At 52.4% G+C, this 24,816-nt stretch overlaps 1 protein-coding gene across 5 annotated transcripts; it reads left to right on the plus strand.

Annotated features, from left to right (window-relative positions):
* The first annotated feature begins 1,499 nt into the window (after positions 1 to 1,499).
* On the plus strand, positions 1,500 to 24,257 carry FAM234A (family with sequence similarity 234 member A). Of its 5 annotated transcripts, XM_030301488.2 has the most exons (13): positions 1,511 to 1,834; positions 6,842 to 6,941; positions 14,857 to 15,157; positions 18,376 to 18,492; positions 18,800 to 18,991; positions 19,993 to 20,123; positions 20,666 to 20,798; positions 21,068 to 21,197; positions 21,551 to 21,691; positions 22,021 to 22,096; positions 22,324 to 22,485; positions 22,962 to 23,064; positions 23,156 to 24,257. In XM_030301488.2, the coding sequence occupies exons 3-13, from the start codon at positions 14,890 to 14,892 to the stop codon at positions 23,365 to 23,367; spliced, it is 1,665 nt and encodes a 554-aa protein (XP_030157348.1). In that variant the 5' UTR covers positions 1,511 to 1,834; positions 6,842 to 6,941; positions 14,857 to 14,889; the 3' UTR covers positions 23,368 to 24,257. The 5 variants fall into 5 exon arrangements, with proteins under 5 accessions (XP_030157347.1, XP_030157348.1, XP_030157349.1 ...); XM_030301487.2 differs by lacking the exon at positions 6,842 to 6,941 and having other exon boundaries at positions 1,500 to 1,834; XM_030301489.2 differs by lacking the exon at positions 6,842 to 6,941 and having other exon boundaries at positions 1,511 to 1,838.
* The last annotated feature ends 559 nt before the right edge of the window (positions 24,258 to 24,816 follow it).

The following is a 24,816-nucleotide window of genomic DNA, read 5'->3' on the forward strand; positions in this document are numbered from 1 at the left end:
TTCTCTTTAGCACAAAGATGGAGAGAACACTAACAGAGTAAAGGTCCCAGAAAGAAGCTATGGGGAAACTCCCTCGAGTTCCCAGTGCTCCTGTAAAAAGCCCTGGTCTCCTTAGACCCTTCACCTACATGAGAATTGAGAATTCCATCTGCAAGCATTTACTTGTCCAGTTAATTACTCTGCTCCAGAAGTATAACTTCCTGTATCTCTCTGAGAGAGCCAAGTGGCTAAACCTTGGATTAGGTGCCTAGGTACTGGGGGGAACAGAGTGTCCTCTTTCCAGTTATTTACATTTCAAGGAATGAGAACCAGGAACTTGGAGACAGCTCCAGGTCCTAAAAGTCTAGACAAGAGACAGTAGGGCTCTCTGGCCCCTGGAGAAACTCATTTACATGGATTTACAAGGACTGGAGTAGGGAGGAGACCCCTTTCTAGAGGGGAGGAGGGCATCTACCTCTTCCCCTTAATAAAAGCAGAAAAGTTACTTTTCCTCATCCCTCACCTATGTTGCAGGGCCACTCCTGTAAGAAAAAATTCCATTGGTTATCCTTGTATTTCCCTGGGGGGTAAGGCTTGGAAGGAGGAGGTGTGAGGGACTCAACATGCTTATTATTACAAGGGGGTAAGTAGTAAGAAATCTTATCTGATCCAGAACACCTCCTGTGAGCATTAGGATGAAATTAATTAATAAAGACACTCGTGCATATCCAGATTTTTAAAAAATATGGCCGGTGCCTCTGCACATTGCTGGGGAAAAGAGAGACTAACTCAATAAATGTCACTAGAACTCCAAGTTATCCAAATGATGAAGAAAATGAAATTACCTCCTTACACCACACTAAATCTATTCTAAATCGAGTTTAAAACTTAAATGTTAAAATGAGTACTTTAAAACCATTAGAAAAAACGGGGGAGACTTATTGGGGGTAGGGAAAGGTTCCTTAAACAAGGCACAAAAAGCACTAATCATAAAAGACTGACACATTTTTCTACATTAAAACAGAAACTTGTGGCCACCAAAGGCACCATAAACACCAAGACGCCAACGGCGACATTCACCACGCGCATCAAGGGCGGAGGCTTCTTACCCTAAACCCAGCGCAACGAAACCACAGAGGAAGCCGCACAAAAAGTGCAGCAACGGCAAGAGCAGGCGCTGCAGGGGAAACGTCGTGGCCAGCAGAACGTGTGCACAGATACTCAAACCCGACGAGGCAGAATAAAGCCACGGGAGGTCCCACCTCAAAGCCAGGGACCCACGAGGCCCGCGCGGCCGCGGCGCCCGACCCCCACGCGAGCCGGCTCCACGCGCGGCCGCAGGCCCACTCGACTCGGCCGGGCCGCGGCCATGACCCGTTGCTCCTCCACAGCGGCCAGCCGCAGGGTCGGAAGCCGGTCGGCGCGCTTCCGCCTCCGCTCCGGCTGGCCGGAAGTGACGTCCGGGGGCGGGACTGAGGAGTGCGCCAGCAGGTGAGTGAGCGCGGCCTCGTCCTCCTCGCGCGTGCGCGCGGTGGGGCTCGCGCGGGGCCCCGCGTCTTCGCTCGCGATCGCACCTCTCCGCCTCGGCGATCGGGCCCCGAGAGACTGCAGCCCAGAGGGACCCTGCCCACGCTGTGGCCCGCCTCTCTCAGCATCGGGCCCACGCGTGTTCGTGCAGCGGTGTAGGTGGAAAGGCTGCCGCCGGAGCCAATCAGCCCTCCAGTCCTCCCCCCAGCGGGTCAGCAGGTCCGACTCCCGCAGCCCGGGCTTCAGTGGCCGTCAGCTCAAGCCCCAGTTTTCCCAAAGACAAGATTTGCTCCCAGTAAGAAACTGCCCGTCCCACGTTGGCGGCACAGTAAGTAAGCCAGCCTTTACTGTTTGCGTTACTGAGGGTGCTGCATCGGTTGCCTGAATATAATTAAAAATACGAAAACAGAATGGGCGTGAGAATTCTCTCACCAGAGTCAGAAATCCCCTAGGTCCTCTCATCAGGACCTGCCTGTTAGACCGGCAAAGAAACCCAAAGCTCAGCTGACATCTACCCTTGTATGGGGGAGATCACTCACCCAGACCCAGTCTGTCTTACTGAACAGAAGAAGCAAAGCACAGTTTGAAACGGAAAAGGGCACTGCGGCTCTGAAAGAGTTCCTTGCTGCCCTGTGAACCGACTGGCGGTGACAGTCTGACCTTGAGCACACTGATCAGGTATCAGAATAGGTCATTGCAATCACTTTCGGGTGCTGTTAGAAACCGTGTGATTTCAGCTAAGGAGCTTGTGTTATGCGCTCACCTCCACGCACTGGCTGGCAATGTCTTTTCCACGCCACCACCGGATTGCCCCACTTCCTTCATTGGAAGGATCTCACGGGGAGCATGCAGTTAGAGCAGCTTCTATTAACAAATACTGAGTGCCTGTTGGGTGCCCGGCATTGTTCTAGGTGCTGAGGGTGTAGCCCTCAACAAAACAGAATTCCTGCCCTCAACGAGCTCCATTTCTACGGAAGGATACAGATAATAAGCGAAATATAGAGCATGCTAAAGACAAAACACAGAGCAGAGAAGGATGAAATGGAAATGCCCCGACTATCGAGTGGATGTTTGTGTGTTTTACCCGTTCTCTGGTCCTTTTTTGCACTGATTAGAATGCTTCTCCTGCCTGGTGTGGCAGTCAAAGGAAATAAAATCCGCCTTAGAGTTCGGGAAAAAGGCTGCTCCGTGCTATTTTCCGGACAAACTATAAAAATTATTTTGTGTAATAGTTACTTGTCCGAAATGCAGAGAGGTGTTCACCCTTAACTTATGCTTAGGAGGCACTGTGAACTGTGCTGAATCACTTTAAAAATCTGTGCGGTTGTGAAGGAAGGGACCTGTGTGTGGAGGCTTGTGCGCGCTGACCGCCTATGCTGTGATACATTTGCCTTTATCCAGGAACTGTGACCTTAAGATTTGTTCTCATTATAAGACGAGTGAGGGCCTGTTCTGGGTTTTCAGATCGCTTACTTGGTGAAGAGAGGAAATGCTTGTTCATCTGTAAACAACAGAACACTGTAGCTCTCATTGTCTGGCTTCTGCTTGGCTCAGCCAAACATTCCATGCTGCCTGGCTGGATATTGTGGGTGCCTCTCAAATGCCTCATGCTGAACTGCTGCCAGAATATTTGGCCCACTCTTGGCCATGACACAGGCTCCCTAATGGGAAGGACGTTCGTAAACGACTGGTGTGTCTAACAAGCAGCTTTACGGACACTTGCTATAGAGTTGGTTAGCGATCACAGCCCCTGAAGCCTCTGCAGAGATGGTCCCTGAAATACAGAAGACAGTCGTGCTGCATTACTGCCTCTTCTGGCCCAGGGACGGGGCCCACAAAGAGCTCCCATCCCATCTAACTGACCTTTGCTGCGTCTACCGTGTGTTTGTACGGCGGCGAGTGCCACAGAGCCTTCCGGCCCTAGAAGGTTCTCCGTCTGCCCTGGGGGCATCGTGAGTGCTCTGGGGTGGAAGGTGGCTAACCCGGATCAGCGGTGCTCACATAGAACTTCCTAAGGCTAGACGCTGGTCTAGCTGGGGCTTGGAGAGACAGGGCTTCCCAGGCAGGAGGACCAGTGCGTGGGAAGTGTTGACAATCAGTAACCCTTCCTGGTCAAGTCACAGCACAAGCCAAGAGGGCAAAGGCAGTTCACAAGCCAGACAGCACAAAGGCGCAGTGAATATGTGACGAGATACAGAATATTGTTCTGTATGATTCTTACCTTTAAGATAAGCTAACGGAGGGTGCTTGGGTGGCTCAGTCGGTTAAGTGTCGGAATTTGGCTCAGGTCATGATCTCGCGGTCTGTGAGTTCGAGCCCCACATCGGGCTCTGTGCTGACAGCTCGGAGCCTGGAGCCCGCTTCGGATTCTGTGTCTCCCTCTCTCTCTGCCCCTCCCTGCTTGCACTCTGTGTCTCTCTCTCTCAGAAATAAACATGAAAAAGAAAAAAAAAATTTAAGATAATCTAATGGAGCATGAATTAGGGCAAGAGGGCCCTAGCAGAAAGACATGAATGTACTGTACTCCCACCCAGACTTTAAGAGCAAAACATCCCAGTGATACGGTGGTGGGTGATCTTTCAGTTTCTTTTAAGCCATCCATTTTACAGATCCTTTCAGTTTCTGTGACTGGTGAGGCTAGATGGTAAAGTCAATCTATAATCAGAGCTTTTCCCCAAGTTTTCCCTCCATGTTTTCTTCATTTAAAAAGCTCATCTAAGCTGCCTGGGTGGCTCAGTCAGTTGAGCATCCGACTCTTAATTTCGACTCGGGTCATGATCCCAGGGTCATGGGATCAAGTCCCTCATTGGGCTCGGCACTGACAGTGTGGAGCCTGCTTAGGAATCTCTCTCTCCTTCTCTCTCTGCTCCTCTCCCACACGGGGGCTCATTCTTGCTCTCTTTCTCTCTCAAATTAAAAAAAAACAACAACAAAACAGAACAAAAACTTATCTGTTCCCTCGAAGCCTCTCCTCTGCTCTCTGAAATGCATTTCTGTCTCTCTCTTTCTCTCTCATTGTTTAATGTGCCAGGACATTTTCTTCCTCTTGTTTTATTTATTTAAGTTTGCAGATGCCCTTGATTAAAATAATGTCCCCTTTGTAAAACTGTCACCCTAGTGAGGCTGAGTAACGGCAGAAGGAGATACTCTTCTGAATGATGGGTGGCATGCGTTTGGCTGTGCTAAGTTATGGGCAAATGGAAGTGGCCCTCACTCTTCCTTATTCCCTCGCAGAGACAAAACTGTAGTACCAAGTTATTCTCAAAATTCTCCTATAAAACCAAAGTTATGACTTTAAGACATGCAGTTAAAACTAAACAAAAATTTTACTTAGCTTAAAACGATTTTTTTAAGTGCACAAACTACCTTTTAGACCTGAAGCAGAAATCAAGAGTTGGGCGCTTAACCTACGGAGCCACCCAGGCGCCCAAGCCCCTGCTAGAATTTTAATGCTTTCTTTGTCCATTAAAAAAACAATTAGGGTGAGACTTTTCTAATTTAAGTTTTCTTTTCTCTCTGACTCAGCAAACTGTTCCTAGAGAAAGAGCCTTTGCAGGATAAGGAGGCGCCTTTTCTGCAAATACTGTAGTTTTCCTGCCCCCTTGAAATGTTGATGATCTGCCTGAACTGTTGTTTGACTTCATTCTTCCCTGTGATCAGAGTTTCCACCTGGATGGAAAGCCCGTGTTCAGGTGGAGGACAGGGGTGGCGGCCACGGTGGCCTTGAACAGACACACCCACAGTGGCTCCCTGGAGCCACGAGAGTGATGTGTGGGAGAAACCAGACATGTTCATGTCACTCCAGGCTGTCCTAGAGTACCTTCTTCCTTGATGTGTCTCATATTGATACATTTTCTTTTTTATCTCTCACATTTCTCTTCGTTGCTTTGCTTTTTACTTGAAATTAAATTAAAAAGTAGGATTGTAGTTACCGTGGATAACTCAGAATTTATGGGAGAAAATTCCAGTCAATGACAGTCTCAAAAATACTGTGAGTCATTTTCTGTTTTCTGTCCTCAGGATCACCAACTTGTTAGAAGTAGCAGAAAAGAATATTGGATGCAAATGAGATAAAGATGCAGATCTCTTCTTGTGTTTTTAATGTTTATTTATTTTTGAAAGAGAGAGACAAAGTGTGAACAGGGGAGGGGCAGAGAGAGAGGGAGACAGACTCCGAAGCAGGCTCCACGCTCTGAGCTGTCAGCACAGAGCCTCCGACGAGGGGCTTGAATCCACGAACCGTGAGATCATGACCTGAGCCGAAGTCGGACGCTTAACCCACTGAGCCACCCAGGTGCCCAACAGCTTTTATTTTAGATAAAAGGGTCTTAATTCCATTTTGGTAGCTGGAAAGTGTTCATTTCATTTCTCTCTCTCACACATACGCACACAAACATGGAATGTTTTCCTTTTGAATTTATTGAATCGGTGCTAACGTATGTTAACAGTCCCCAAGGACTTCCCTTCTGCTTCTCACATTTAATTTCACTAGCATATAGATGAACATTTTGACCCCAGGTGGGACTTGGCAGAGGCCTCTGCTAAGTGGGTGTGGTTATTTAAAACCCATCAGTCTGTGCTAGCAAATGGGAAACTGATAAACACACTTTGTGTGCTTTGCTCCATGTGTGTGGTTTGCAGGTGCTTCATTGTGGTATTAGAGGCAAAATGAGTTTCTCTTATTCCCTCTTTTTCTTTAGCAGGCTTTTTAATGTATATTTTACAGAGAGAGAGAGGGGGAGAGAGAGAGAATCCCAAGCAGGCTCCATGCTGTCAGCACATAGCCCAACACTGGGCTCAAACTCACAAACCGTGAGATCATGACCTGAGCTGAAATCAAGAGTTGGACACTCAAATGACTGACCACCCAGGCACCCCTCTTATTCTCTCTTTATGCGGAATTTAACAACAGAAGTTGCATTTTGAAAAAGGGAAAAAAACCTGGAGTTCATAGACATACATAGTTTGGGGAGAAATCTTGGGCGCTTTATTTTTCAGTCTGTTCAGATCAGGGTGGCGCTTTGAGCCACTTCTCCTACTTAGGTCGTGACCAGGTGTCCCACAGTGCCCCAGACTCCGAGCTGGGAGGGAGGAGGTTTGTCCTTCTAAGTGGGCCCCTCGGCTCCAGCGTTGTCCTCGGCGCTCCACAGGTGACACGCAGACCCCGCCCGGCACTGCCTGTCGGTGCTTTGAGACTTCTCTGCTGACCCTGCTCCTAAAGGCAGGCCAGAGTGAGTACACGCTCTGCGGAGTCCGGAAGCTTCTCTGCTTCCAGCAGAGAAGAATCTTGTATCGTATTCCCGGATCCTCCACCAGATCTCTGTTCGCCCTGCAGGTTCTCTAGGTGGCGGAGGGCTGAAGGCACGTCTGTGTCAGGGAAGGGTGCAGGTATGCAGTAAGACGAGGCTGAAAACCAGGCGGGGCGTCCGGTTGGGGTAAGACTGCATCGAGAAACACTATGTTCTTTCCTTTGAAAGTTTTCTCCTTCTGCACAAGAAAGACTGAGAAGTGTACAGAAGTCATAGGAAAGTGCAAAGTACTCACTCTGGGAGCCCACCCATACGTCATGTCAGGATTACACTGGGATTGAGAAACCTTTTGGCTATTGGCTTATGCCTGATTTTAATCTTCCAGAGTGCACACACTCTTTCTTTCTTTTCTTTTCCACACCCCCTTTCTGAAGCAAGCCTTCGTGTGCTGGGTAGAGGATGCAGGATACTCAGCAGCGAAAACTCGCGTCCTTTGTCACATTGTCACTATGTTGTTGGGCTTTCATGACCCTTACGAACTCCGGCATTTGCTTTGTGCTCTGCGTGTTTGGGGGAACCTCTGTAAGCGAGTTAGGCTGAAGAACTACACGCATCTTCCTTTGCCACCGTGGGAAGGGAGAGGGTTGCTTGCGGTGGTTTTCAGAAAGCTGGGCATTATTTTGTTTTGTTTTTGTTTTTGTTTTTGTTTTTTTAGGGCATTGTCTTGAAATAGAGAACTGTGGCAGGTCAGAGATTCCGCTGTTGGATCAGAGGCACCGCAGAACTCCACTGCTGTTGACATTCCACCAAAACCAAACCAAACAAAGCACAGAGACTTCCCTGGCGTTAGAACAAAAGAGCTCCGTGTAAGGGAGCTTAGAGGCGTCACCACGGCCGCCTGTGGGGAAGCTGGCTCTTCCTCTTGGCGTGTATGATGCTCTGACCCCCGCCCTCTTGCCAAAGGCTTTCTTTTTTTAACTGTTTGTTTTGAACTAATTATAGACGCACAAAATGTTACAAAAATCATGCAGAGTCGTCCTCATGCCCTCCAAAGGTCTTACATAACTGAACAGTTACCAAAAGCAGGAAATTGACCTTGGCACAAAGCACTTAGCTAGGGTGCAGACCTCCCTCCCTCCCATCTCACCAGTTTTTACATGCACTCATTTGTATGTGTGTCTGTGCGAATTTTTATCACCAGTAGGTATTTGTGCAGCCAGCAGGACAATCCACATATAGAACTGACCCATCAGGACAAAAGACTCCCAGACCACTGCTGCATACCTGCTCCCCCATCCCTTCGTAGTCAGCCAATTTCTGCACGAGGCGGCTGTGCCTGTGCTGTGCCCTAGAGACCCCAGCTCAGCTCCAGGGTTCTAGAGGCGAAGAGCTGCTGGATGTAATTTACTGTCATTTCCTGAAAGAGTCGATAGTGGGGTTATCCTCTCTCCATCTGTCCACCTCAGCTGTTTTTAGGTAAATAAACTCACATTATTGGGTTGGGTATGTGGTCCCTACTTAGTTTTCTCTCAAAGAATGGAAACCTTCAGAGAAGGATCACAGTGTCTTTTATTTGTTAATGAGGTTTTTTTTTTTTAAGTTTATCTATGTAGAGAGAGAGAATGTGTGTGTCTGCAACCGGGGGAGGGGCAGAGAGGGAGTAGAGGGGTGCCGGGAGAGAGAGAAAGAGAATCCCAAGCTGACTCAGCACGATCAGCACAGAGCCCGACATGGGGCTCTATCTCACGAACCATGAGATCATGACCCGAGCCGAATTCAACAGTCGGACACTTAACCCACTGAGCCACCCAGGTGCTCTTGTTATAAAGTATCTTTAATTTCACTGGGACAGAGTCTTGGAACTCTATTAATGATGAAAAGAAGAAGAAGAAAGAAATTGTTCAGAGTAATCCAAGGGAGCCGGCGGTTGATACAGGAACATTCAGCGACTGCTTGCTCTTACAGAGATAGCAGCTGGAGCCGGTTCAGCCTCGAGGCATAAAGGATTGGGGTTGGAATGTCCCGGGACATTCCAGCCAGGTGGTCCCGTCACCCTGCACTTGAACCCTCCATTCATAGCTGCTTGTGTTTCCTCTGCATTGGCCCCAGCCCTACCGACACCCGTCCCATACGAAGCCTTTTGAGTTTTCAAAGACGTCACAAGGCAGAATTTAAATCTCACTTTTCAGGACTGTTTATTATTGATCCCAGTATAAACATGACCCTTGTAACCCTTTGCTCAAGGTGAGGCCTTGGTGTTGCTCACAGTGTAACAATGTCGTCAGGCAATGAGGTGGCTCAGCCTAGGACTAGGTAGCCCACATGTAACATTTTTGTGTTACTTCTCCACATTTGAAAGTTTTTTCCTTGCGGATACCAGATAGGGTTTGTTCTCTTTTCCTGTAGGACTTTGTGCTGTGTGTGCCTGCTGCCATCTCCAGGCCTCTCTGGGGCCCCGGGCGAAGGCATGGGGGAGGGGAAGGGCACCTGCGATGCTGGAAAGCCCAGCCTGAGACGTGCAGAGCCGATGGTTTGAGGGGTGCCCAGCCTGTCTTGGAAGGAGCCCACGGTGAGGGGCCATGCAGTGTCCGGGGGCCAGGGAGCCTTATCCCAGCTGGACCGCTCCCATGGCCGTGGTCTCATTGTGGTCTTGGGCACCTGGTGTCCCTGGATGCCCACTCATGTCCTGAACGTGGTTCTCCAGTCTTCCCATCAATCTGGGTACAGTCCAATCTCTTTTCAACAAAGTGCCTTTCTATCTAAATTTGCTAAGATCTCTTGAGCAAGGAAGAAGCTTGCAGACACAGAGGCTAGGTAATATGGCCAAGGTGCCCCAGATAGGGCGTGAACCTCCAGGTCCAGCCGCTCCACTGGACTGTGCCCTTCCTCGTGACTTAAACCAAGAAGAAAGAAATTAATTCTTTTATTTTGGTGCTGATAATCTTTCTCTTTTTTTAAACTATCATATTGGTTTTATTTTTGTCATTGACAACATGCACAACACTGGAATTGTGTTATTATTTTACTTAATGTCCATAGATATGCACTAAAAATGTTTACATTTAAGAAAAATCACACATTATGTAAGTCCTATGTAAACATAACCCCTTTTCAATATGTTTTCCTGCTTTGTTTCACACATAAATAGCAGTTTACAAAGTTAGAAAACTATCAGTTTTTTTAATTTTTTTAATGTTTATCTATTTTCGACAGAGAGACAAAGCATGAGCAGGGGAGGGGCAGAGAGAGAGGGAGACACAGAACCCAAAGCAGGCTCCAGGCTCCAAGCTGTCAGCACAGAGCCCAACAAGGGGCTCAAACTCATGAGCCATGAGATCATGACCTGAGCCAAAGTCGGACGCTTACCTGACTGAGCCACCCAGGTGCCCCAAAACTGTCAGTTCTTACGGCCCAAAGTACATACAGGTTCTGGAGCACGACAGAAGGCTCTCTTTATGATTATGATTTGTTTTGTTTTGTTTTGTTTTGTTTTGAGAGAGAGAGAGCATGAGCAGAGAGAGGGGCAGAGGAGAGAGAGAGAAAGAGAGAATCCCAAGCAGGCTCCATGCTTAGCATGGAGCACAGTGCAGGGCTCAATCCCACGACCCTGGGATCATGACCTGAGCCAAAGTCAAGAATCGGACACTCTGACTGAGCCACCCACGAACCCCCTCTCTTTATGATGATTTCATAACTAGCAACATGTACTGTTACAGTGCTTATCTCAGTCCAATGACTTATAATCAATCACAAGAGGTTATTGAGCCAGTATCACCAATAATAGACCCATCAGTGCACTTGCTGAAAGATACACGTGTTTAAAAAGTTAGGGGGCGCCTGTGTGGTCAGGCAGTTAAGCATCTGACTCTTGATGTCAGCTCACGTCATCGTCTCGTGGTTTCATGAGTTCGAGCCCTGTGTTGAGCTCAGCACTGACAGTGTAGGGCCTGCTTGGAATTCTCTCTCTCTCCCTCTCTCTCTCTGCGCCTCCCCAACCCCTCAAAATAAATAAATAAACTTAAAAAAAAAAAAAGGTTTTTAAGGGCACCTGGCTGGCTCAGTTGGTGGAGTGTGTGACTCTTGATCTCAGGGTCTTGAGTTAGAGCCCCATGTCAGACACAGATTACTTTAAAAAAAATAAAAAGTCAAAATAGTCAAATGGCTACATTTTAAAAACAACAGCAGAGAAAGCTGCTGTTTGTTTGTTTGTTTGTTTGTTTTATGTAGACAGAGCTGGAGAGGGGCAGAGAGAGAGAATCCTAAGCAGGCTCTGTGCTGTCAGTGTAGGGCCCAACATGGGGCTTGAACTCATGAAACGTGAGATCACGACCCAAGCCGAAATCAGGAGTTGGATGCTTAACCTATGGAGCCCTCTAGGCACCCCAGTTTCAGATCAGTTTGTGCCCTTGCACATGTCTTAGTGGCTGGTGCAGTTTTAGACGCCAACATCTGTCATTTCAAATGATGCTTCCCACAAAAATGTCTCCTACAGCTGCTTCCCTAGCCCACAGCGGTAATGGTTTACTCCCGGCTGAGCCTCTGGGGAGGGGAGCTCACCTCTGGAAGCCCTGGGCTCCTGTTCCCACGTCTCTGATGCACGGCCAGGTTGTGGATGCCGACAAGAGGCACATCACCCGACCTCCTGTTACTGGTGACCCTATGGAGGGTTTTTTCCCTTTCTGCTTCTTTTTTTTTCAACGTTTATTTATTTTTGGGACAGAGAGAGACAGAGCACGAACGGGGGAGGGGCAGAGAGAGAGGGAGACACGGAATCGGAAACAGGCTCCAGGCTCCGAGCCATCAGCCCAGAGTCTGACGCGGGGCTCGAACTCACGGACCGCGAGATCGTGACCTGGCTGAAGTCGGACGCCCAACCGACTGCGCCATCCAGGCGCCCCTCCCTTTCTGCTTCTAAGTCTTGTCACGGAAACAGGCAGTGGTGTGGGGGAAATGTGTGTTCTTTCAGCTGGGCTCCCAATCAAAGGCCAGGTCATTGAGAAAATGGCAATATTCCCTCTGTTCTTGCCATGAGATGCACCATTTGGTCTCATTTAGCAACGTAAACCATGCAGGGGAAACAAGGGAATAGTCTGGGCTTAGTTTCCACATAATTTTCGGATTTATCACTCGGCTCTTCTAACCAACCGAGCTAACAGGCCAACTGCTCCAGTCACATTTTATTTTATTTTATCTTTTTTTATTTTTTGTTTTTTTAAATTTTTTTTTCAACGTTTTTTATTTATTTTTGGGACAGAGAGAGACAGAGCATGAACGGGGGAGGGGCAGAGAGAGAGGGAGACACAGAATCGGAAACAGGCTCCAGGCTCTGAGCCATCAGCCCAGAGCCCGACGCGGGGCTCGAACTCACGGACCGCGAGATCGTGACCTGGCTGAAGTCGGACGCTTAACCGACTGCGCCACCCAGGCGCCCCTCCAGTCACATTTTAAAAACACACTTTATGCCTGACAGTGCACAGAATATTTCTGGAGGGAGCCGTAAGAAACCAGTAGCACGCTTCCCCTCAAGCCTGAGGGCCGCGGAAGGGAGTGAGCTTTATACTTCTGCACCTTTCGGAGATGTGTGTATTTACTGCTGACTTAAAACCCCAAACAACATCTGTAATCATTGTTTGCCACTGTCCTCTGTTGTTAGTCTTAGGGACCCCTGTAGCTTAGGGATTCGGAGACTGATCAGGGAAGGAGCAGTCCAGCCTCCTAGGCTGGGGTCTGCATCTGGATTTGCTCTACTGAAGCTTACCAAGAATTCCAAGGAAAAGAACGCCCAGAAAACACCGTCCAGCAACGTGGTTGAAGGGAGAAGTCCTTCCCCCTTTGCTGTGCTTTCCCTCCAGGCTGGCAGTGGGAGGTGGGGTCTCCCTCTGCTTCAGGGGCCAGAAGACGGGAGACAACATCTCATTGTCACCAGAGCCAGAGAAAGGCAGACTTCGTGGCCAGTACTGCTCCACTTGGCTGCTCTCTGGGATCTCCTGCATGGCATTTAACCACAGCTCCTGCCTGGAGCCACTGCCCAGATTGATTTACTCGGGGTGTGGTCGGGGCGTGGCATCAGGATTGTGAAAGTGGTTCTCAGGTGGAACCACGGCCAAGAACCAGGGCCAGGGAGGACCTGCGTCCCTCAGCCAGAGCATGTCACCAGCGGCTTCACGCTCCTTAGTCGCCTGGGCTCCGGAAAGCAGTTTCCCTGGGCAGACTGGTCAGCAGTCGGGCCCATGGCTGTCCAGAGGCTCCTCCCACAAGGTGGGTCTGGGAAACCAGGGCTGTAGGCTGGGTGTGAGTAGTTGTGTCACTCTGAATGGAGGCCTCGCTCTTACATAGTCTTGGGGTGCCTTCCCACTGTGCCCTGCTGGACACCCTGCTTCTGACAGATCAGGGCAGCTACAGCTCAGAGACCCTGAGCTTCCTGCCCTGTGTGTTGAAGCTCTGAAGTAAGAGAACGTCACAGATAGAGCTTGTAAAATGGAGTATTTTAGCATTCTGATCTCTCATTCGGTTTTCTGTCCTTTGCCAAAGGAATGTGTGTTGTAAATGCGTCCACTATCCTTCCCTTGCAGACACAGCATCTAGATCTTTCCCGAAGGTCAGGCCTGATCCCAGGTTCTGCTTCCGCTCTTTCCCTAGCTACTCCTCCAGACGCTCCTGCCCCACTCCCCCACCCCATGCCAGCTGCTTGCGTTTAATGAGGTCCTTGGTCATGAGTCATTGTTTGATTCTCTTGTGTCCAACTCATTACCTTGGACAGGCACACCTTTTCTGACTTCCAAGACCTTAAAAGTCATGTCTCTGCACTAAGGAGAATGCACACGGATTCGTTTGGTTTCCTTTTTAAATTGTGGTAAAATACACTTAACGTTTAACACCTAGAACTTACCATTAGTGACACGGAACACATTCACAGTGTTTTGCAGTCATGGCCACCGTTTTTATCACCCCAGTGGGAAACCCTGCACCCACTAGCAGTCTTCCCCTGTTTGCCTGTCCCCAGCCCTGGTACCCAGCCATCTCCTTTCTGCCATTATGGGTTTGCCTGTTGCGAACAATTTCACGTAAAAGGAGTCATACCACGTGCCGAGTCTGGAGTCTGGGCACCTCACGGAGCCTCGATGTTTCCAAGGTTCATCCATGTTGCAACAGGCGTCGGTGCTGATTGCTTTTTACCGCCGAAGACTATTCCATTGTGTGGATTTGCGCATCCATCTGTTGAGGGACATTAGGGTTGTTACAAATAACGAAGCCATGGACACTTGTTTACAAGTTTTTATGTGAGTCTGTTTTCGGTTCTGTCGGGTGTATACCTACAAGTGGCATTGCTGCATCATAGGGTAATTCTGTGTAGACGTCTGAGGAGCTGTCAGACTGTTCTCCACAGTAGCTGCACCGGGTCCCCCGTTCTCCACATCCTCACCGACACTTGTCATCTTCCTTTTCTTTTCTTTTTTAATGTTTACTTATTTATTTTCAGGGAGAGAATGCGGGAGTGGGAGGGGCAGCGAGAGAGAGGGGGAGCAAGAGAATCCCAAGCAGGCTCTGCGCTCAGCGTGGAGCCCGGTGCCGGGCCCGATCTCATGACTGCAAGATCACGACCTGAGCTGGTATCAAGAGTTAGATGCTCAACGGACTGAGCCACCCAGGCACCCCTCTCTCTCTCTCTTTTTTTTTTTTTTTTTTTTTTTTAATTAAAGCTACCCCAACCTTCCCACATGGCCCACCATTTCCATCGGGACCTCAGGCTGGTGGGAGGCAGGTCGGGCGTGCCCAGACCTGCGCTGGCCAGGCTTGTTAATGTGTGACACATGGGTTTATCATTGTCAGCCTCGGCCCCGGCCCCGCCCTGCCCTCCCTGGGCTTGCCGAGTGTGAGGGGTGAAAGTTTTCCCGGCCCGCTGGCTCCACACAACCGGTCTGCCAATTAAAGATTTTCTTAGGTGGCATTTGTGACACCCTAAACATTCGTGGAGCTTCTGTTTCTTGGGCCGGTGGCCCGCAGTCACGGCTGCAACCGGGCTGAGAGGCCACACGCAGCGGAGCCCCGGACGGCCGTCCGGTGCGGCAACCTTTTGACTGTCCCTGTTTTGTTGACGCAGTGACCAGGAGTGGCACTCTGGGATGTGCACGCGATGATGGGCAGCAAGGACTTAGAAGCTGAAATCCATCCCTTGAAGAACGAAGACAAGAGGTTGCAGGAGAATCTGGGAAGCCAAACGACAAAGGAGGACAACCTGAAAGGCTTGCCTCGGCAGCCCGGCCTCTCCGGCTGCCGGACAGTGGCGTTTTTTCTTTCACTGTTTGTCTGCCTTTTTGTGGTGTTCGTGGTCTCGTTCATCATCCCCTGTCCGGACCGGCCTGCGTCCCAGGGGACATGGAGGGTCTACTACAACGCAGCAGGTGTGCCTGGGAGTGGGCGGAGGGGAGCGTTGAAGTCCAGGGTGGCCTGCAAGCAAGAATCAGCCCGAAGCGGCTGCCAGTCCCGCGTCCAGGTTTTTCTTGGGACCGTAAGGCCTGTAGAGCAGCCTCTCGGCAAACGTGGGGCACGACCCTGGCAGCGTGGTGGCCTGCTCTCGTTTTAGGAAGGATGGGTTGGGTCAATCAAGGAAAGCCGCCCATTTGGTTACATTTTGGAATTTTTAAAAATTAATAAAACAGAGCACCGGGCAGCACAGATAGAGGGGAGGCCGTGGTGAACTGAAATCCGCAGATCTGGGAGCCCGGTCTCCTGAAGCGCTCCGGCTAACTTGCGGGCGGCTGAGCCGGATCCAGCACACTCGGTGTCTCTCATGAAATCCACAGTGTGGAATCGTGGCCTTTATGAAAAGCCATCGAGTCGGCCCCACTCGACACTCTGCCTCATCTCACAGTGGGGGCGCCTGCAGTGTGCACACGAGTGGGCACCGCCGAGGCTCCGTGACCGCGGCCGGGGGCGGAAGAGGGGGTTTCTCGTCTAACCCCCACAGCCCGTTTTATTCAGGTTTCATGCTTCATTTTGAGAAGGAGGAATAATGTCTGTCTCTGTGTTTATTTTTGCAGCTTTTGTTGAGGTATAATTTATATGTCAAAAGATTCACTTGTTTTAAGTATAGGCCTCAGTGATTTTTAGTCAATTCACAGAGCACCTGTGCACCTATCAGCACATTCCAGTTGTAGCGGATTTCCGTCATCCCGACAAGATTTCTTGTCCTCCCCACTCCCCTTCCCCCAACGTAGGCAGCCACTGTTCGCTGTCTGTGTCCACACACTTGCCTTTTCTGGATACTTCACGTGAACAAAGCCACTAGACCTGTATCTGGGAGCCTGGCCTCCCGCACGGAGACAAGTCTGTCCCCCTATTCACGGCATGTCCCCCTGTTCTTTCTGGTGCTGAGCAGGGCTCCTCCATGGGGGTGGGCCGCATCGTTCATCTGTTCACCCATTGGTGGGTATCGGGTTGTTCATCGTTTGGCTTTGCTAACGCAGCTGTGAACATTTACGGACAGTCTTTGCACGGACACGTGTTCTCATGTCTCTTGGGTAGGTTGCTAGAGGTGAAACTGTTGACGCTGATGGTAAGTTCATGCTTAGCTTTCCTGGTAAATGTCGAGCTGTATAATTATATTGGGCTGGAGAGGATTCTAGATTCTCCACGTCCTTGATAATACTCGTTGTTATCTGCCTTTCTGGTTCCAGCAGAGGGTATAAAGTGGTGTCCCGTCGTGGTTTTAATTTGAATTTCTCTCGTGACCAACGATGCTGAGCATCTCTTCACAGGGTGTCTGCCATTCTTGAATCTTCTCTGGTATACGTCTATTCAAATCTTTTCCTCATTTAAAAGATAGGATTTTTTAATTTTTGAGTTATACAAGTTCTTTATATATTGTAGATGCAAGTCTTTTATGAGATACATGGTCTGCAAATATTTGCAACCAGTCTGTGGCTTGTCTTTGCACTTTTGTGAAGGTGTCTTCCAAAAAAGCACAAAAGATGTAAATTTTGATGTAGTCAGGTGTATATTTTTTATTATGGATCATGCTTTTGGTGCCAAGAACTCTGCCTAATTTAAAGCCGTGAAGATTTTTTTTTCCTGTATTTTCTTTTAGAAACTTTATAGTTTTAGCTCTTCAACTTAGGTCTCTAGTTCACTTTTCCCCCTAAAGTTTATTTATTTATCTTGAGAGAGAGAGAGAGAGAGAGAGAGAGAGAGCGCGCGCGCGCATGCGAGCAGGGGAGGGGAAGAGGGAAAGGGAGAGAGAGAATCCCAAGCAGGTTCCACATTGCTGGCATGATCACAAACCTTGAGATTATGACCTGAGCCTAAGTCAGACACTTAACCAACTGAGCCACCCAGGTGCCCCTTTCCAGAAGTTCTAATCATCTCAACAGAAACTCTGTACATACAGTATTTTCCCTTTTGTTTCTGGCTGCTTTCACGGAGTCTAATGCCCTTCGAGCTTGTCCGTGTCGTAACAGGTGTCAGAATCTCCTTCCATTTTATGGGAGAATCTTATATACTGTGTGTGGACTGCATCTGGTTTATCCCTTCTTCTCTTGGTGGACACTTGGCATGTTTCCACCTGGTGGCTGCTGTGAGTAATGCAGTGAACTTGGCTGTGTGGGAATCGAGTCCCTGTTGTCGGTTATTTTGGGTAAAAGTATGAGGTAGTGTCTCCTTATGGTTTTGATTTAATTTCCCTAATTGCTACTGATGTTGAGCATCTTTCGGGTGCCATGGCTATTTCTCTCTCTTCTTAGGAGACATGTCTCTTTGAGTCCTTTGCCTGTTTTTACACTGGGCTGTGGAGTGACAGGAGTTCTCTCTCCCGGGTATCAGTCCCTCATCAGGTATCTGATTTGCAAATATTCTCTCCCACTCTGTGGCTTGTCTTTTCACACTCTTGCCACTGTCCTTTGATGCACAGAAGTTCTAAATTTTGATGAACTCCAATTTGCCTAATTTTTCTTTTGTTGCCTGTGCCTTTGGTGTCACATCCAAGAAATCATTACCAAATCCAGTGTCAGGAAGACTTTTCTCTATATTTTCTTCTAGGAAGCTCTTAAATTTACGTCTTTGATCCATTTGGAGTTCATTTTTGTATATGGTGTAGGAGAAGGGCCCAGCTTCATTCTTTTGGCGTTTGATTTGAGTCCTTGAACGAAGGGAAGACGTAGACCCTTACGAGTAGGGGGTGCGGACTCCTGGACCCCAGACTGATGTCGGGAGGGATTCCTTCCTGAATAAAAGGTGTTCAGAGGACGCATTTGTGCACCCCAGCGTCCTGCTGATGCCTGACATTTCATCTGTCGTGTTCGTGAAGGACACGTGTGCTCGGAAGAAGCCACTGCTCTTACAGAGGCCTCATGCTGGCAGGTGCTAACTGGCGCCAAGCCTCAGGGAGTCCAGAAGTAGGTTGAGCCAGGGGCGTGCAGCTGGCTCAGTTGGAAGAGTGTGCGGCTCTTGATCTTAGGGTTGTGAGTTCAAGCCCCAGCCCATGTTGTGCGTAGAGATGACTTAGGAAAGAAAAGAAAAATTAAAAAAAAAAAAAAAAAAAAAAAGAAGTGAGTCATGTCAGACTTTGCCTGGCCTTTACACCGGGCACGGCCTGAGGACTATACTCTGTGGTTTCCTTTCTCAGTCACCTATGACTTTCTGGCTACAGAAGACATAAACAGGGACAGGATCCAAGACGTTCTCTTTCTGTATAAAAATACCAACAGCAGCAACAATTCCAACCTGTCCTGCGCTGACGAAGGTAACTGTTTTTATCTGAAAAAGGAGGAACTTGCTGTGGGTGGAGGGATCCTCCCCCCTTTGCCACCTTTGAGGAAAACAGATGGTGGCGTTTCTGTAACCCGGCACGTTGCCCTTACTTCCCAGCAGGACTAGGAGGAGACAAGGGGGCAGCCCTGGTCCCAGCACCCTGGCCTCCGTGCGGCTCCTGACCCCATGGGGCCAGCACTAGGGTCCCCGTGAGCCCAGTGGTAGCGGCCTGGGCCCGGGAGTGGGGTGTGGGGAAGAGGGCCTGTCGCGCCCCACAGAGTTGGGTCTCTCCCCTCCAGGCTTTTCTTCCCCCTGCACCTTTGTGGCCGCTGTGTCAGGGGCCAATGGCAGCGTGCTCTGGGAGAGGCCCGCAGCCCAGGACGGCGCCCTTGTGCAGTGTGCTGTCCCACAGCCACAGGGCGGCAGGACATCGTCTGCCTGCATCCTCGTGGGCAGACCCAGTTCCTTCGTCGCCGTGGACGTGTTCACAGGTAGGCGGCTCCACACGGGAGGTCCCACACCAGGCAGCCCTCAGGAGGTTCAGCCGTGTTCTCGGGGCCAGTGGGCGGGACAGGGAAGACGGTTCCCGGAGTGGGAGGGAGCCTCTGTGGGGACACCGCCTCCTGGCAGTCACGCCCGGCTACCCCGATGTAGCCGTCACGTTTCACCCTGTCGTGGCACCTCCTGGTTCAGTCTTGCCAGGCCAGCAGAGACGGGGAGCTCAGAGGGGCTGCCCTTCGCAGCACCCAGGCCAGCGCCTGGGTTGAGCCCACAGGGGAGGTCCTGGCCTCCCAGGGCTCTGGACGCACGGTGTCTGTACCCGGGCCTTAATGTAACAGGCTGTGGTTAGCCCCATCCCTCACCGGGGTCTTCTGGAATTCTGCGCCTTGACACTAGATGTGCTGAGCATTAGCATTTCCCTTACCAGTTGTGGTTTTGAGGGTATAGAGGAAAACAAAGAGCAGCCTGGAAAACTTTAAGAACAGAGGAATTCGTCTTAAGAAAGAGCGTGGACAAGATTGTACCTGGGTAAGAAAGAAGCTATTCTGTCAGAGCTGGGCTTCTGTGGGTCCAGCCATAAGCACACACCTTCCTTCTCTGCCTCCTGTGCGCAGGCGCCTTCATGGAGGCCAGGGGTCCACCTGTGATCCCAGCGGTAGTCAGGGGTCCTGAGGCGCTTGGGAAGTGTCGAGGTCAAGCCCTGTCCATCCAGGCGGGAGGGTCAGGATTGGCCTTCAGATGTTCTAGAACCAAACGTGAGAAGACATGGATGAAAAACAAAGAAAGACTGAGCTCTTTGGTTCCAGAAACAATGCTTCTGACACCCTGGTGCGTGACCGCATCTTGGACAGCCAGTGGTGTGCATGCTGCACTTGCCTTTGGCTTCCCACCGGCGGGCGTTTCCATTTCTCCGTGTGCGTGCTGTGCGACTGCCAGGACGAGGCAGAAGGGGATTTGGAGGCCAGCGCTCAAGCGACGTGTTTGGTTTTAGGGGAGACCCTGTGGAGCCACCCCAGTAGCTTTGGAGGGAACGCTTCCATCCTGAGCTCTTTATTCCGACTGCCCGACGTCGATGCTGACGGGGCTCCAGACCTGCTGGTTCTCACCCAGGAGGAGAAGGAGGTACCGCTCCCCCCACCAGCTGGCTCACCGCGGCCCACTCACCATCAGGCCTCTTCTCTGCCCTTGGTCCGCTTTCACTTTTTTTTAAAAAAAAAATTTTTTTTTAACGTTTATTTATTTTTGAGACAGAGAGTGAGACAGAGCATGAACGGGGGAGGAGCAGAGAGAGAGGGAGACACAGAATCGGAAGCAGGCTCCAGACTCTGGGCCATCAGCCCAGAGCCCAACGCGGGGCTCGAACTCGCGGACCGCGAGATCGTGACCTGAGCTGAAGTCAGACGCTTAACCGACTGAGCCACCCAGGCACCCCGGTCTGCTTTCACTTCTTGGCAGAACTTGGGTCTGACCATTGGTCAGGGGCCTCACTCAGGGCCCTGTGCTCTTGGTACCTCCCGACTGGCAGGCTGGGGCGGCTCTGTCCCTGTTGGGCAGCTTCTGGGCCTTCCCAAGAATGGCAGAGCTATTTGGACCAGTGCAGCCTCGGGGGTGGGGCCGCCAGCGTCTCCCAGGAAGGTTTTACCCCCCTCTCCTCTGTGTTACAGGTTAGCGGCTACATCTATTCAGGCAGCACTGGTCACCAGATTGGCCACCGAGGCAGCCTTGGTGTGGGTGGGACCAGTGGCTCCCTCCTCCATGTCACCAGGATGGGTGCTCACTACATCCTTTTCCCTTGCGGTATGTCGTGCCTGCCGTTTCCAGGACTGTCCCTCTCACGGAAGCCACGCCCCTCTGAGAAAGCAGATTGGGGGTGGGGTTGGGACCGTGGGGAGGCATATCAACTCCTACCCTTACAGGAGAGACACGAGTTGGTCACTGACAGGCTCAGAAACCAGAGGGTCTCCGCACCCAAGGCTCAAGGAGGACACCTGTGTCCCGGCAGCAGGGCTCGTGAGGGGACTCCTTCCTGCCAGCAGCAACTCGAGGCACTTCTGTGTTTCCAACAGCAAGCTCCCTCTGTGGTCGCTCTGTGAAGGGTCTCCACGAGACGGTGACCGGGAGAGGGAGCCCACTGAAGAGAGACCCGCTCTGGGAGGGCATGCTCAACGCCACCACCCACGGGCTGCTTTGGCGCAGGTTGGTCTGGGTGGCGGATGGCACAGGTGGTCCCGTCCCAGTGCTTGGAGCCGTCGAGCAGGCCAAGGGGCGAGGCCCTGCCTGGTGCTGGGCTCCAGGGCTGCCCCGGGCTCAGACTCAGGAAGCGGGCCTACAGCATCTCAGAAAAGGCCAATGGGAAGGTAGGTCCCCGACAGTGGGCTCACCCTCATCTCTGTACACAGCCAGGGTCTTGACACCTCTTAAACCAGAGAAGCAGGGAGCGTGGGCTGAGCCGGGAGCTGGAGAGACTCAGCCCAGCAAGCAGCCCGTGGGGGTGGGTCCTGCCTACCTCTGTGTCCCAGCCGCATGCCTCTGGCTCTCTCCTCCCTTAGCCCTGGAGCCATCCGCTACCTGATGACCGTTCCAGGGAAGGTGGGTGAGGACCTCCTCCTCGTGAGTTCAGAAGCCTGTGTGCTGTTGGACGGGCAGGAGCTGGCACCCAGGTGGATCTTCAGCGCAGCCCGGGTCCTGAGGTACAGCGTCTTTCTCCAGGAACCGCGCAGCGATTGCAGGCCAGGCGCGCTCAGCCTGTCCCTTGGTTGCAGCCCTGGGACGAGGCCTGCTGTTGGTGGGGGGATGCCTGTGTGCTTCTGCCCAAAGCCTCCTGCCCATCACCTGGTCACACCGTGTCACCCCTCTTGCACTGGAGGAGCCGGTGCAGTCGTTTCAGCCCTGGCCTCAGCCTCCGTGCTGGCCCTGGTGTGGGCAGGTGTGGCCAAGGGGAAGACCGGGGGGTATACCAGTTCCCAGGTATTTCCTCACAGAGGTCCTGTGCGAGCTCTCCTGCCCTGTCTTCTTGCAGAAGACCCATCCTTGGCTACTACAAACCTGACACCTTGGCTGTGGTCATTGAAAATGGAACCGGCATTGACAGACAGGTTGGCTGCACCTGCTTTCGAGGCCCCACCTTTGTTCACAGTTGAGGGACGTTAGTCTGCACAGCCCACGGGGCCGCTCTTGAAGACTGAGCCGGAACAGGAGCGGCCTCAGCGAGATACCTTGGTGGCCCTCGGGGAGTAGCTCCTCCGGGGCTGGCCTAGCTGGGGCCCGTGGGCCTGTGCAAGCCCCACCTGCAACCCTCTACACTGTCCCCCTCCCACCCTAGATCCTGCTCCTGGACCTCAGCACAGGGGCCGTCCTGTGGAACCAGGCCCTCCCGGGCCTCCCTGGGGACCCGCAGTCCGCCAGCCTGCCAACCGCAGACCACCGCTCAGCCTTCTTCTTCTGGGGTCTCCACGAGCTGATGGGCACCAACCAGACAGTACAGGTGGGTCAGGCGCAGAGGGGACACGCCCATGCCAGGGCCAGAGACGAGAGGCCAGGCTTGGGTGCTGCCTTGAGGCACCTGGGAGCTAAATGGGTGACTGCATGTGCACACATAAATAGAACCCATGGGACGGTGGGTGGGCCACAAAGGAGGCCAGGGCCGACGTCAGCCTCAAGCAGGTGATGGGGATTGGGGAAGAGGCGGGGTACGTCAAGGAGAGCAGGCGCAGATTTCCAACCAGAGCATTCCTGAGAAGGATCAGGGTCAGGTCAGAAGAAAAGGAATGGAAGGTGGGTGCAGAGTGGAGGACCCTGTGGACACAGCTCTGGGCAGGGTCACTCTGTCACGGTGTCCTGTGACGGCAGGCACAACATGGCCCGGCAGTGAGCCAAGGAACGCTTAGTTTCTCCGATCTGGCGCTGGTGACAGCCACGGGCCTCATCGGCTTCACGCTCCATTGCCGTTTCTTGCTCTAGGAGCCCGGAGACACCCAGCACAGCCTGTACATGTTCCACCCCACTGTGCCCGGCGTCCTGCTGGAGCTGGCCAACATCTCCGCCAACATCGTTGCCTTCCAAGGTGAGCGCGGCCTCGTGTGGGCCGAGGGCCTGCCTCCTGTCGGGTCTCCTCTGGCTGGTCCTGATTGCCGCGACGGCTGTGTCTCCTGTAGCGGTCCTGTTTGAGCCAAGCCGCCACGCTGCCTACGTCCTCCTGACGGGCCCCACTCGCCAAGACGCTCCTGGCGTGGTCTCTGTAGCCAAGCACAAGGTGCGGGACCTCGTCCCGAGCAGTAGGGTGGTTCGCCTGGTCGAGGGCGGGCCCGACAGTGACCAGGCGGTCCGGGACCGGTTCTCCGGCCTGCGGTACCGCAGCGAGGCCTAGACGCCTGGTGGCCAGCGAGGTGCGAGAGGCTCCAGCTGCTGAGATTAAACACCGTGGGACATCGGTCTTTCGCTCGGTTTGCACGCTGACCCCTCTCGTCTCCGTCGTGCCCAGGGACGTGCGTGGGTGAGGGGATGGCCGGGCCTCTCCCTCATGCGCCGCACACCACGTCCCCACAGGTCCTCGCTCTGCCCCACTGGGGTCCTACTCATGGCCGGCTGCCTTCACCGTGGCCTCTCTGGGCTGCCTTGGGCACAGCTGGGCCCTACAGCACCACTCTCACTTGTCCACACCTGGCTGGAGGGGCCGGGGCTTTGGGAAGAGCCCCAGCCTACAGAAGTCCCCTCCCTCGTCCCATCTGCACCCACCCTGTCTGCACATCTCCCTGGGGCCTGCGGTGGCCTCAGGGCAACAGCCGGGCCCTGAGGCCATTCCAGCTTCTGGCCTTTCTCAGAGCAAAGTGGGGGCTAGACTCCGGTGTGGTTGGTGGACACTTGCCCTGGGGGCCCCTTTGACAGGCCCGTGAGGAATGGGATGCCTTGGAGCCTTGAGGCTGGCCTGCTGCTCATGGATGCGGTGAGGGGCATTTTCACCCCCGTGCTGTGAATGTCGCGAGGAACCGGCCGTAAGGCCCACACTGGGGTCAGTCTGTACCCCCTCAACACACACTGGAGCTGCTTGTCCCTCGGGGGTCCCCACACCCCTGGCCAGTGCCTGGCCTCCTCCTGGTGCTCAGAAGTCCTTGGCCGGCAGTGTCACCTGATGCAGGACTCACCTCTGTGCCTTGCTGTGCCCCAGGCCTACCGCGGTGCTGTGTGGGGCTCAGTGTGCCCTGATGACCCTGAGTACCACCGGAAGAAGCCGGAATAAATGATTTGCACTGTCTGAGAGCATGCGCCTCATGTGTGTCTGCTCCAAAGGGGTGAAGGGGATTTGGTGCTGGTCAGGCTGCCAGATCACGGAAGAGGTGGGGGACCCCCTACCCGGTTCCCGTCCAGATCAGCAGTGGGGGCACGAGGAGCTTTGCTTCTTGGCCTCTAAGTGCAGCTCAGGTTTGAAGACCCCTCCCTGGTCTCTCCAGTTCAAGTCAGGAACCCAGCCTGTGGACGTGGATATGCCCCCAGCAGGACAGGCAGGGTCCCCTGAGCACCCCTGTGTACTCCAAGGGCAGCCGTGCAGGCAGCAGGAGCCTGGGCAGGGGGGGCTTCAGGGAGACACAGCTCTGGAACCGAGGTGAGGGCGCTTATCCGAGAATCCTGCGGGAACCTCCTGAGTGCACGCAGGTATGGAAAGCCCCGTTTCCCAGCTGCACAGACAGGAGCCTGGGAGGGACAACGCGGGGGGCACCCTCTGCCACGGAGCAGGCCCCTCGTTGCGGAGAGAAGCCGCCCAGTCCGCACAGCCTCAGGCCCCGCAGGGTTGTGGTGGCAAGTCCACGGACGAGAATCC

The sequence above is a fragment of the Lynx canadensis genome, chromosome E3, assembly GCF_007474595.2.
Source record: "Lynx canadensis isolate LIC74 chromosome E3, mLynCan4.pri.v2, whole genome shotgun sequence".
Taxonomy (NCBI): Eukaryota; Metazoa; Chordata; class Mammalia; order Carnivora; family Felidae; genus Lynx; species Lynx canadensis.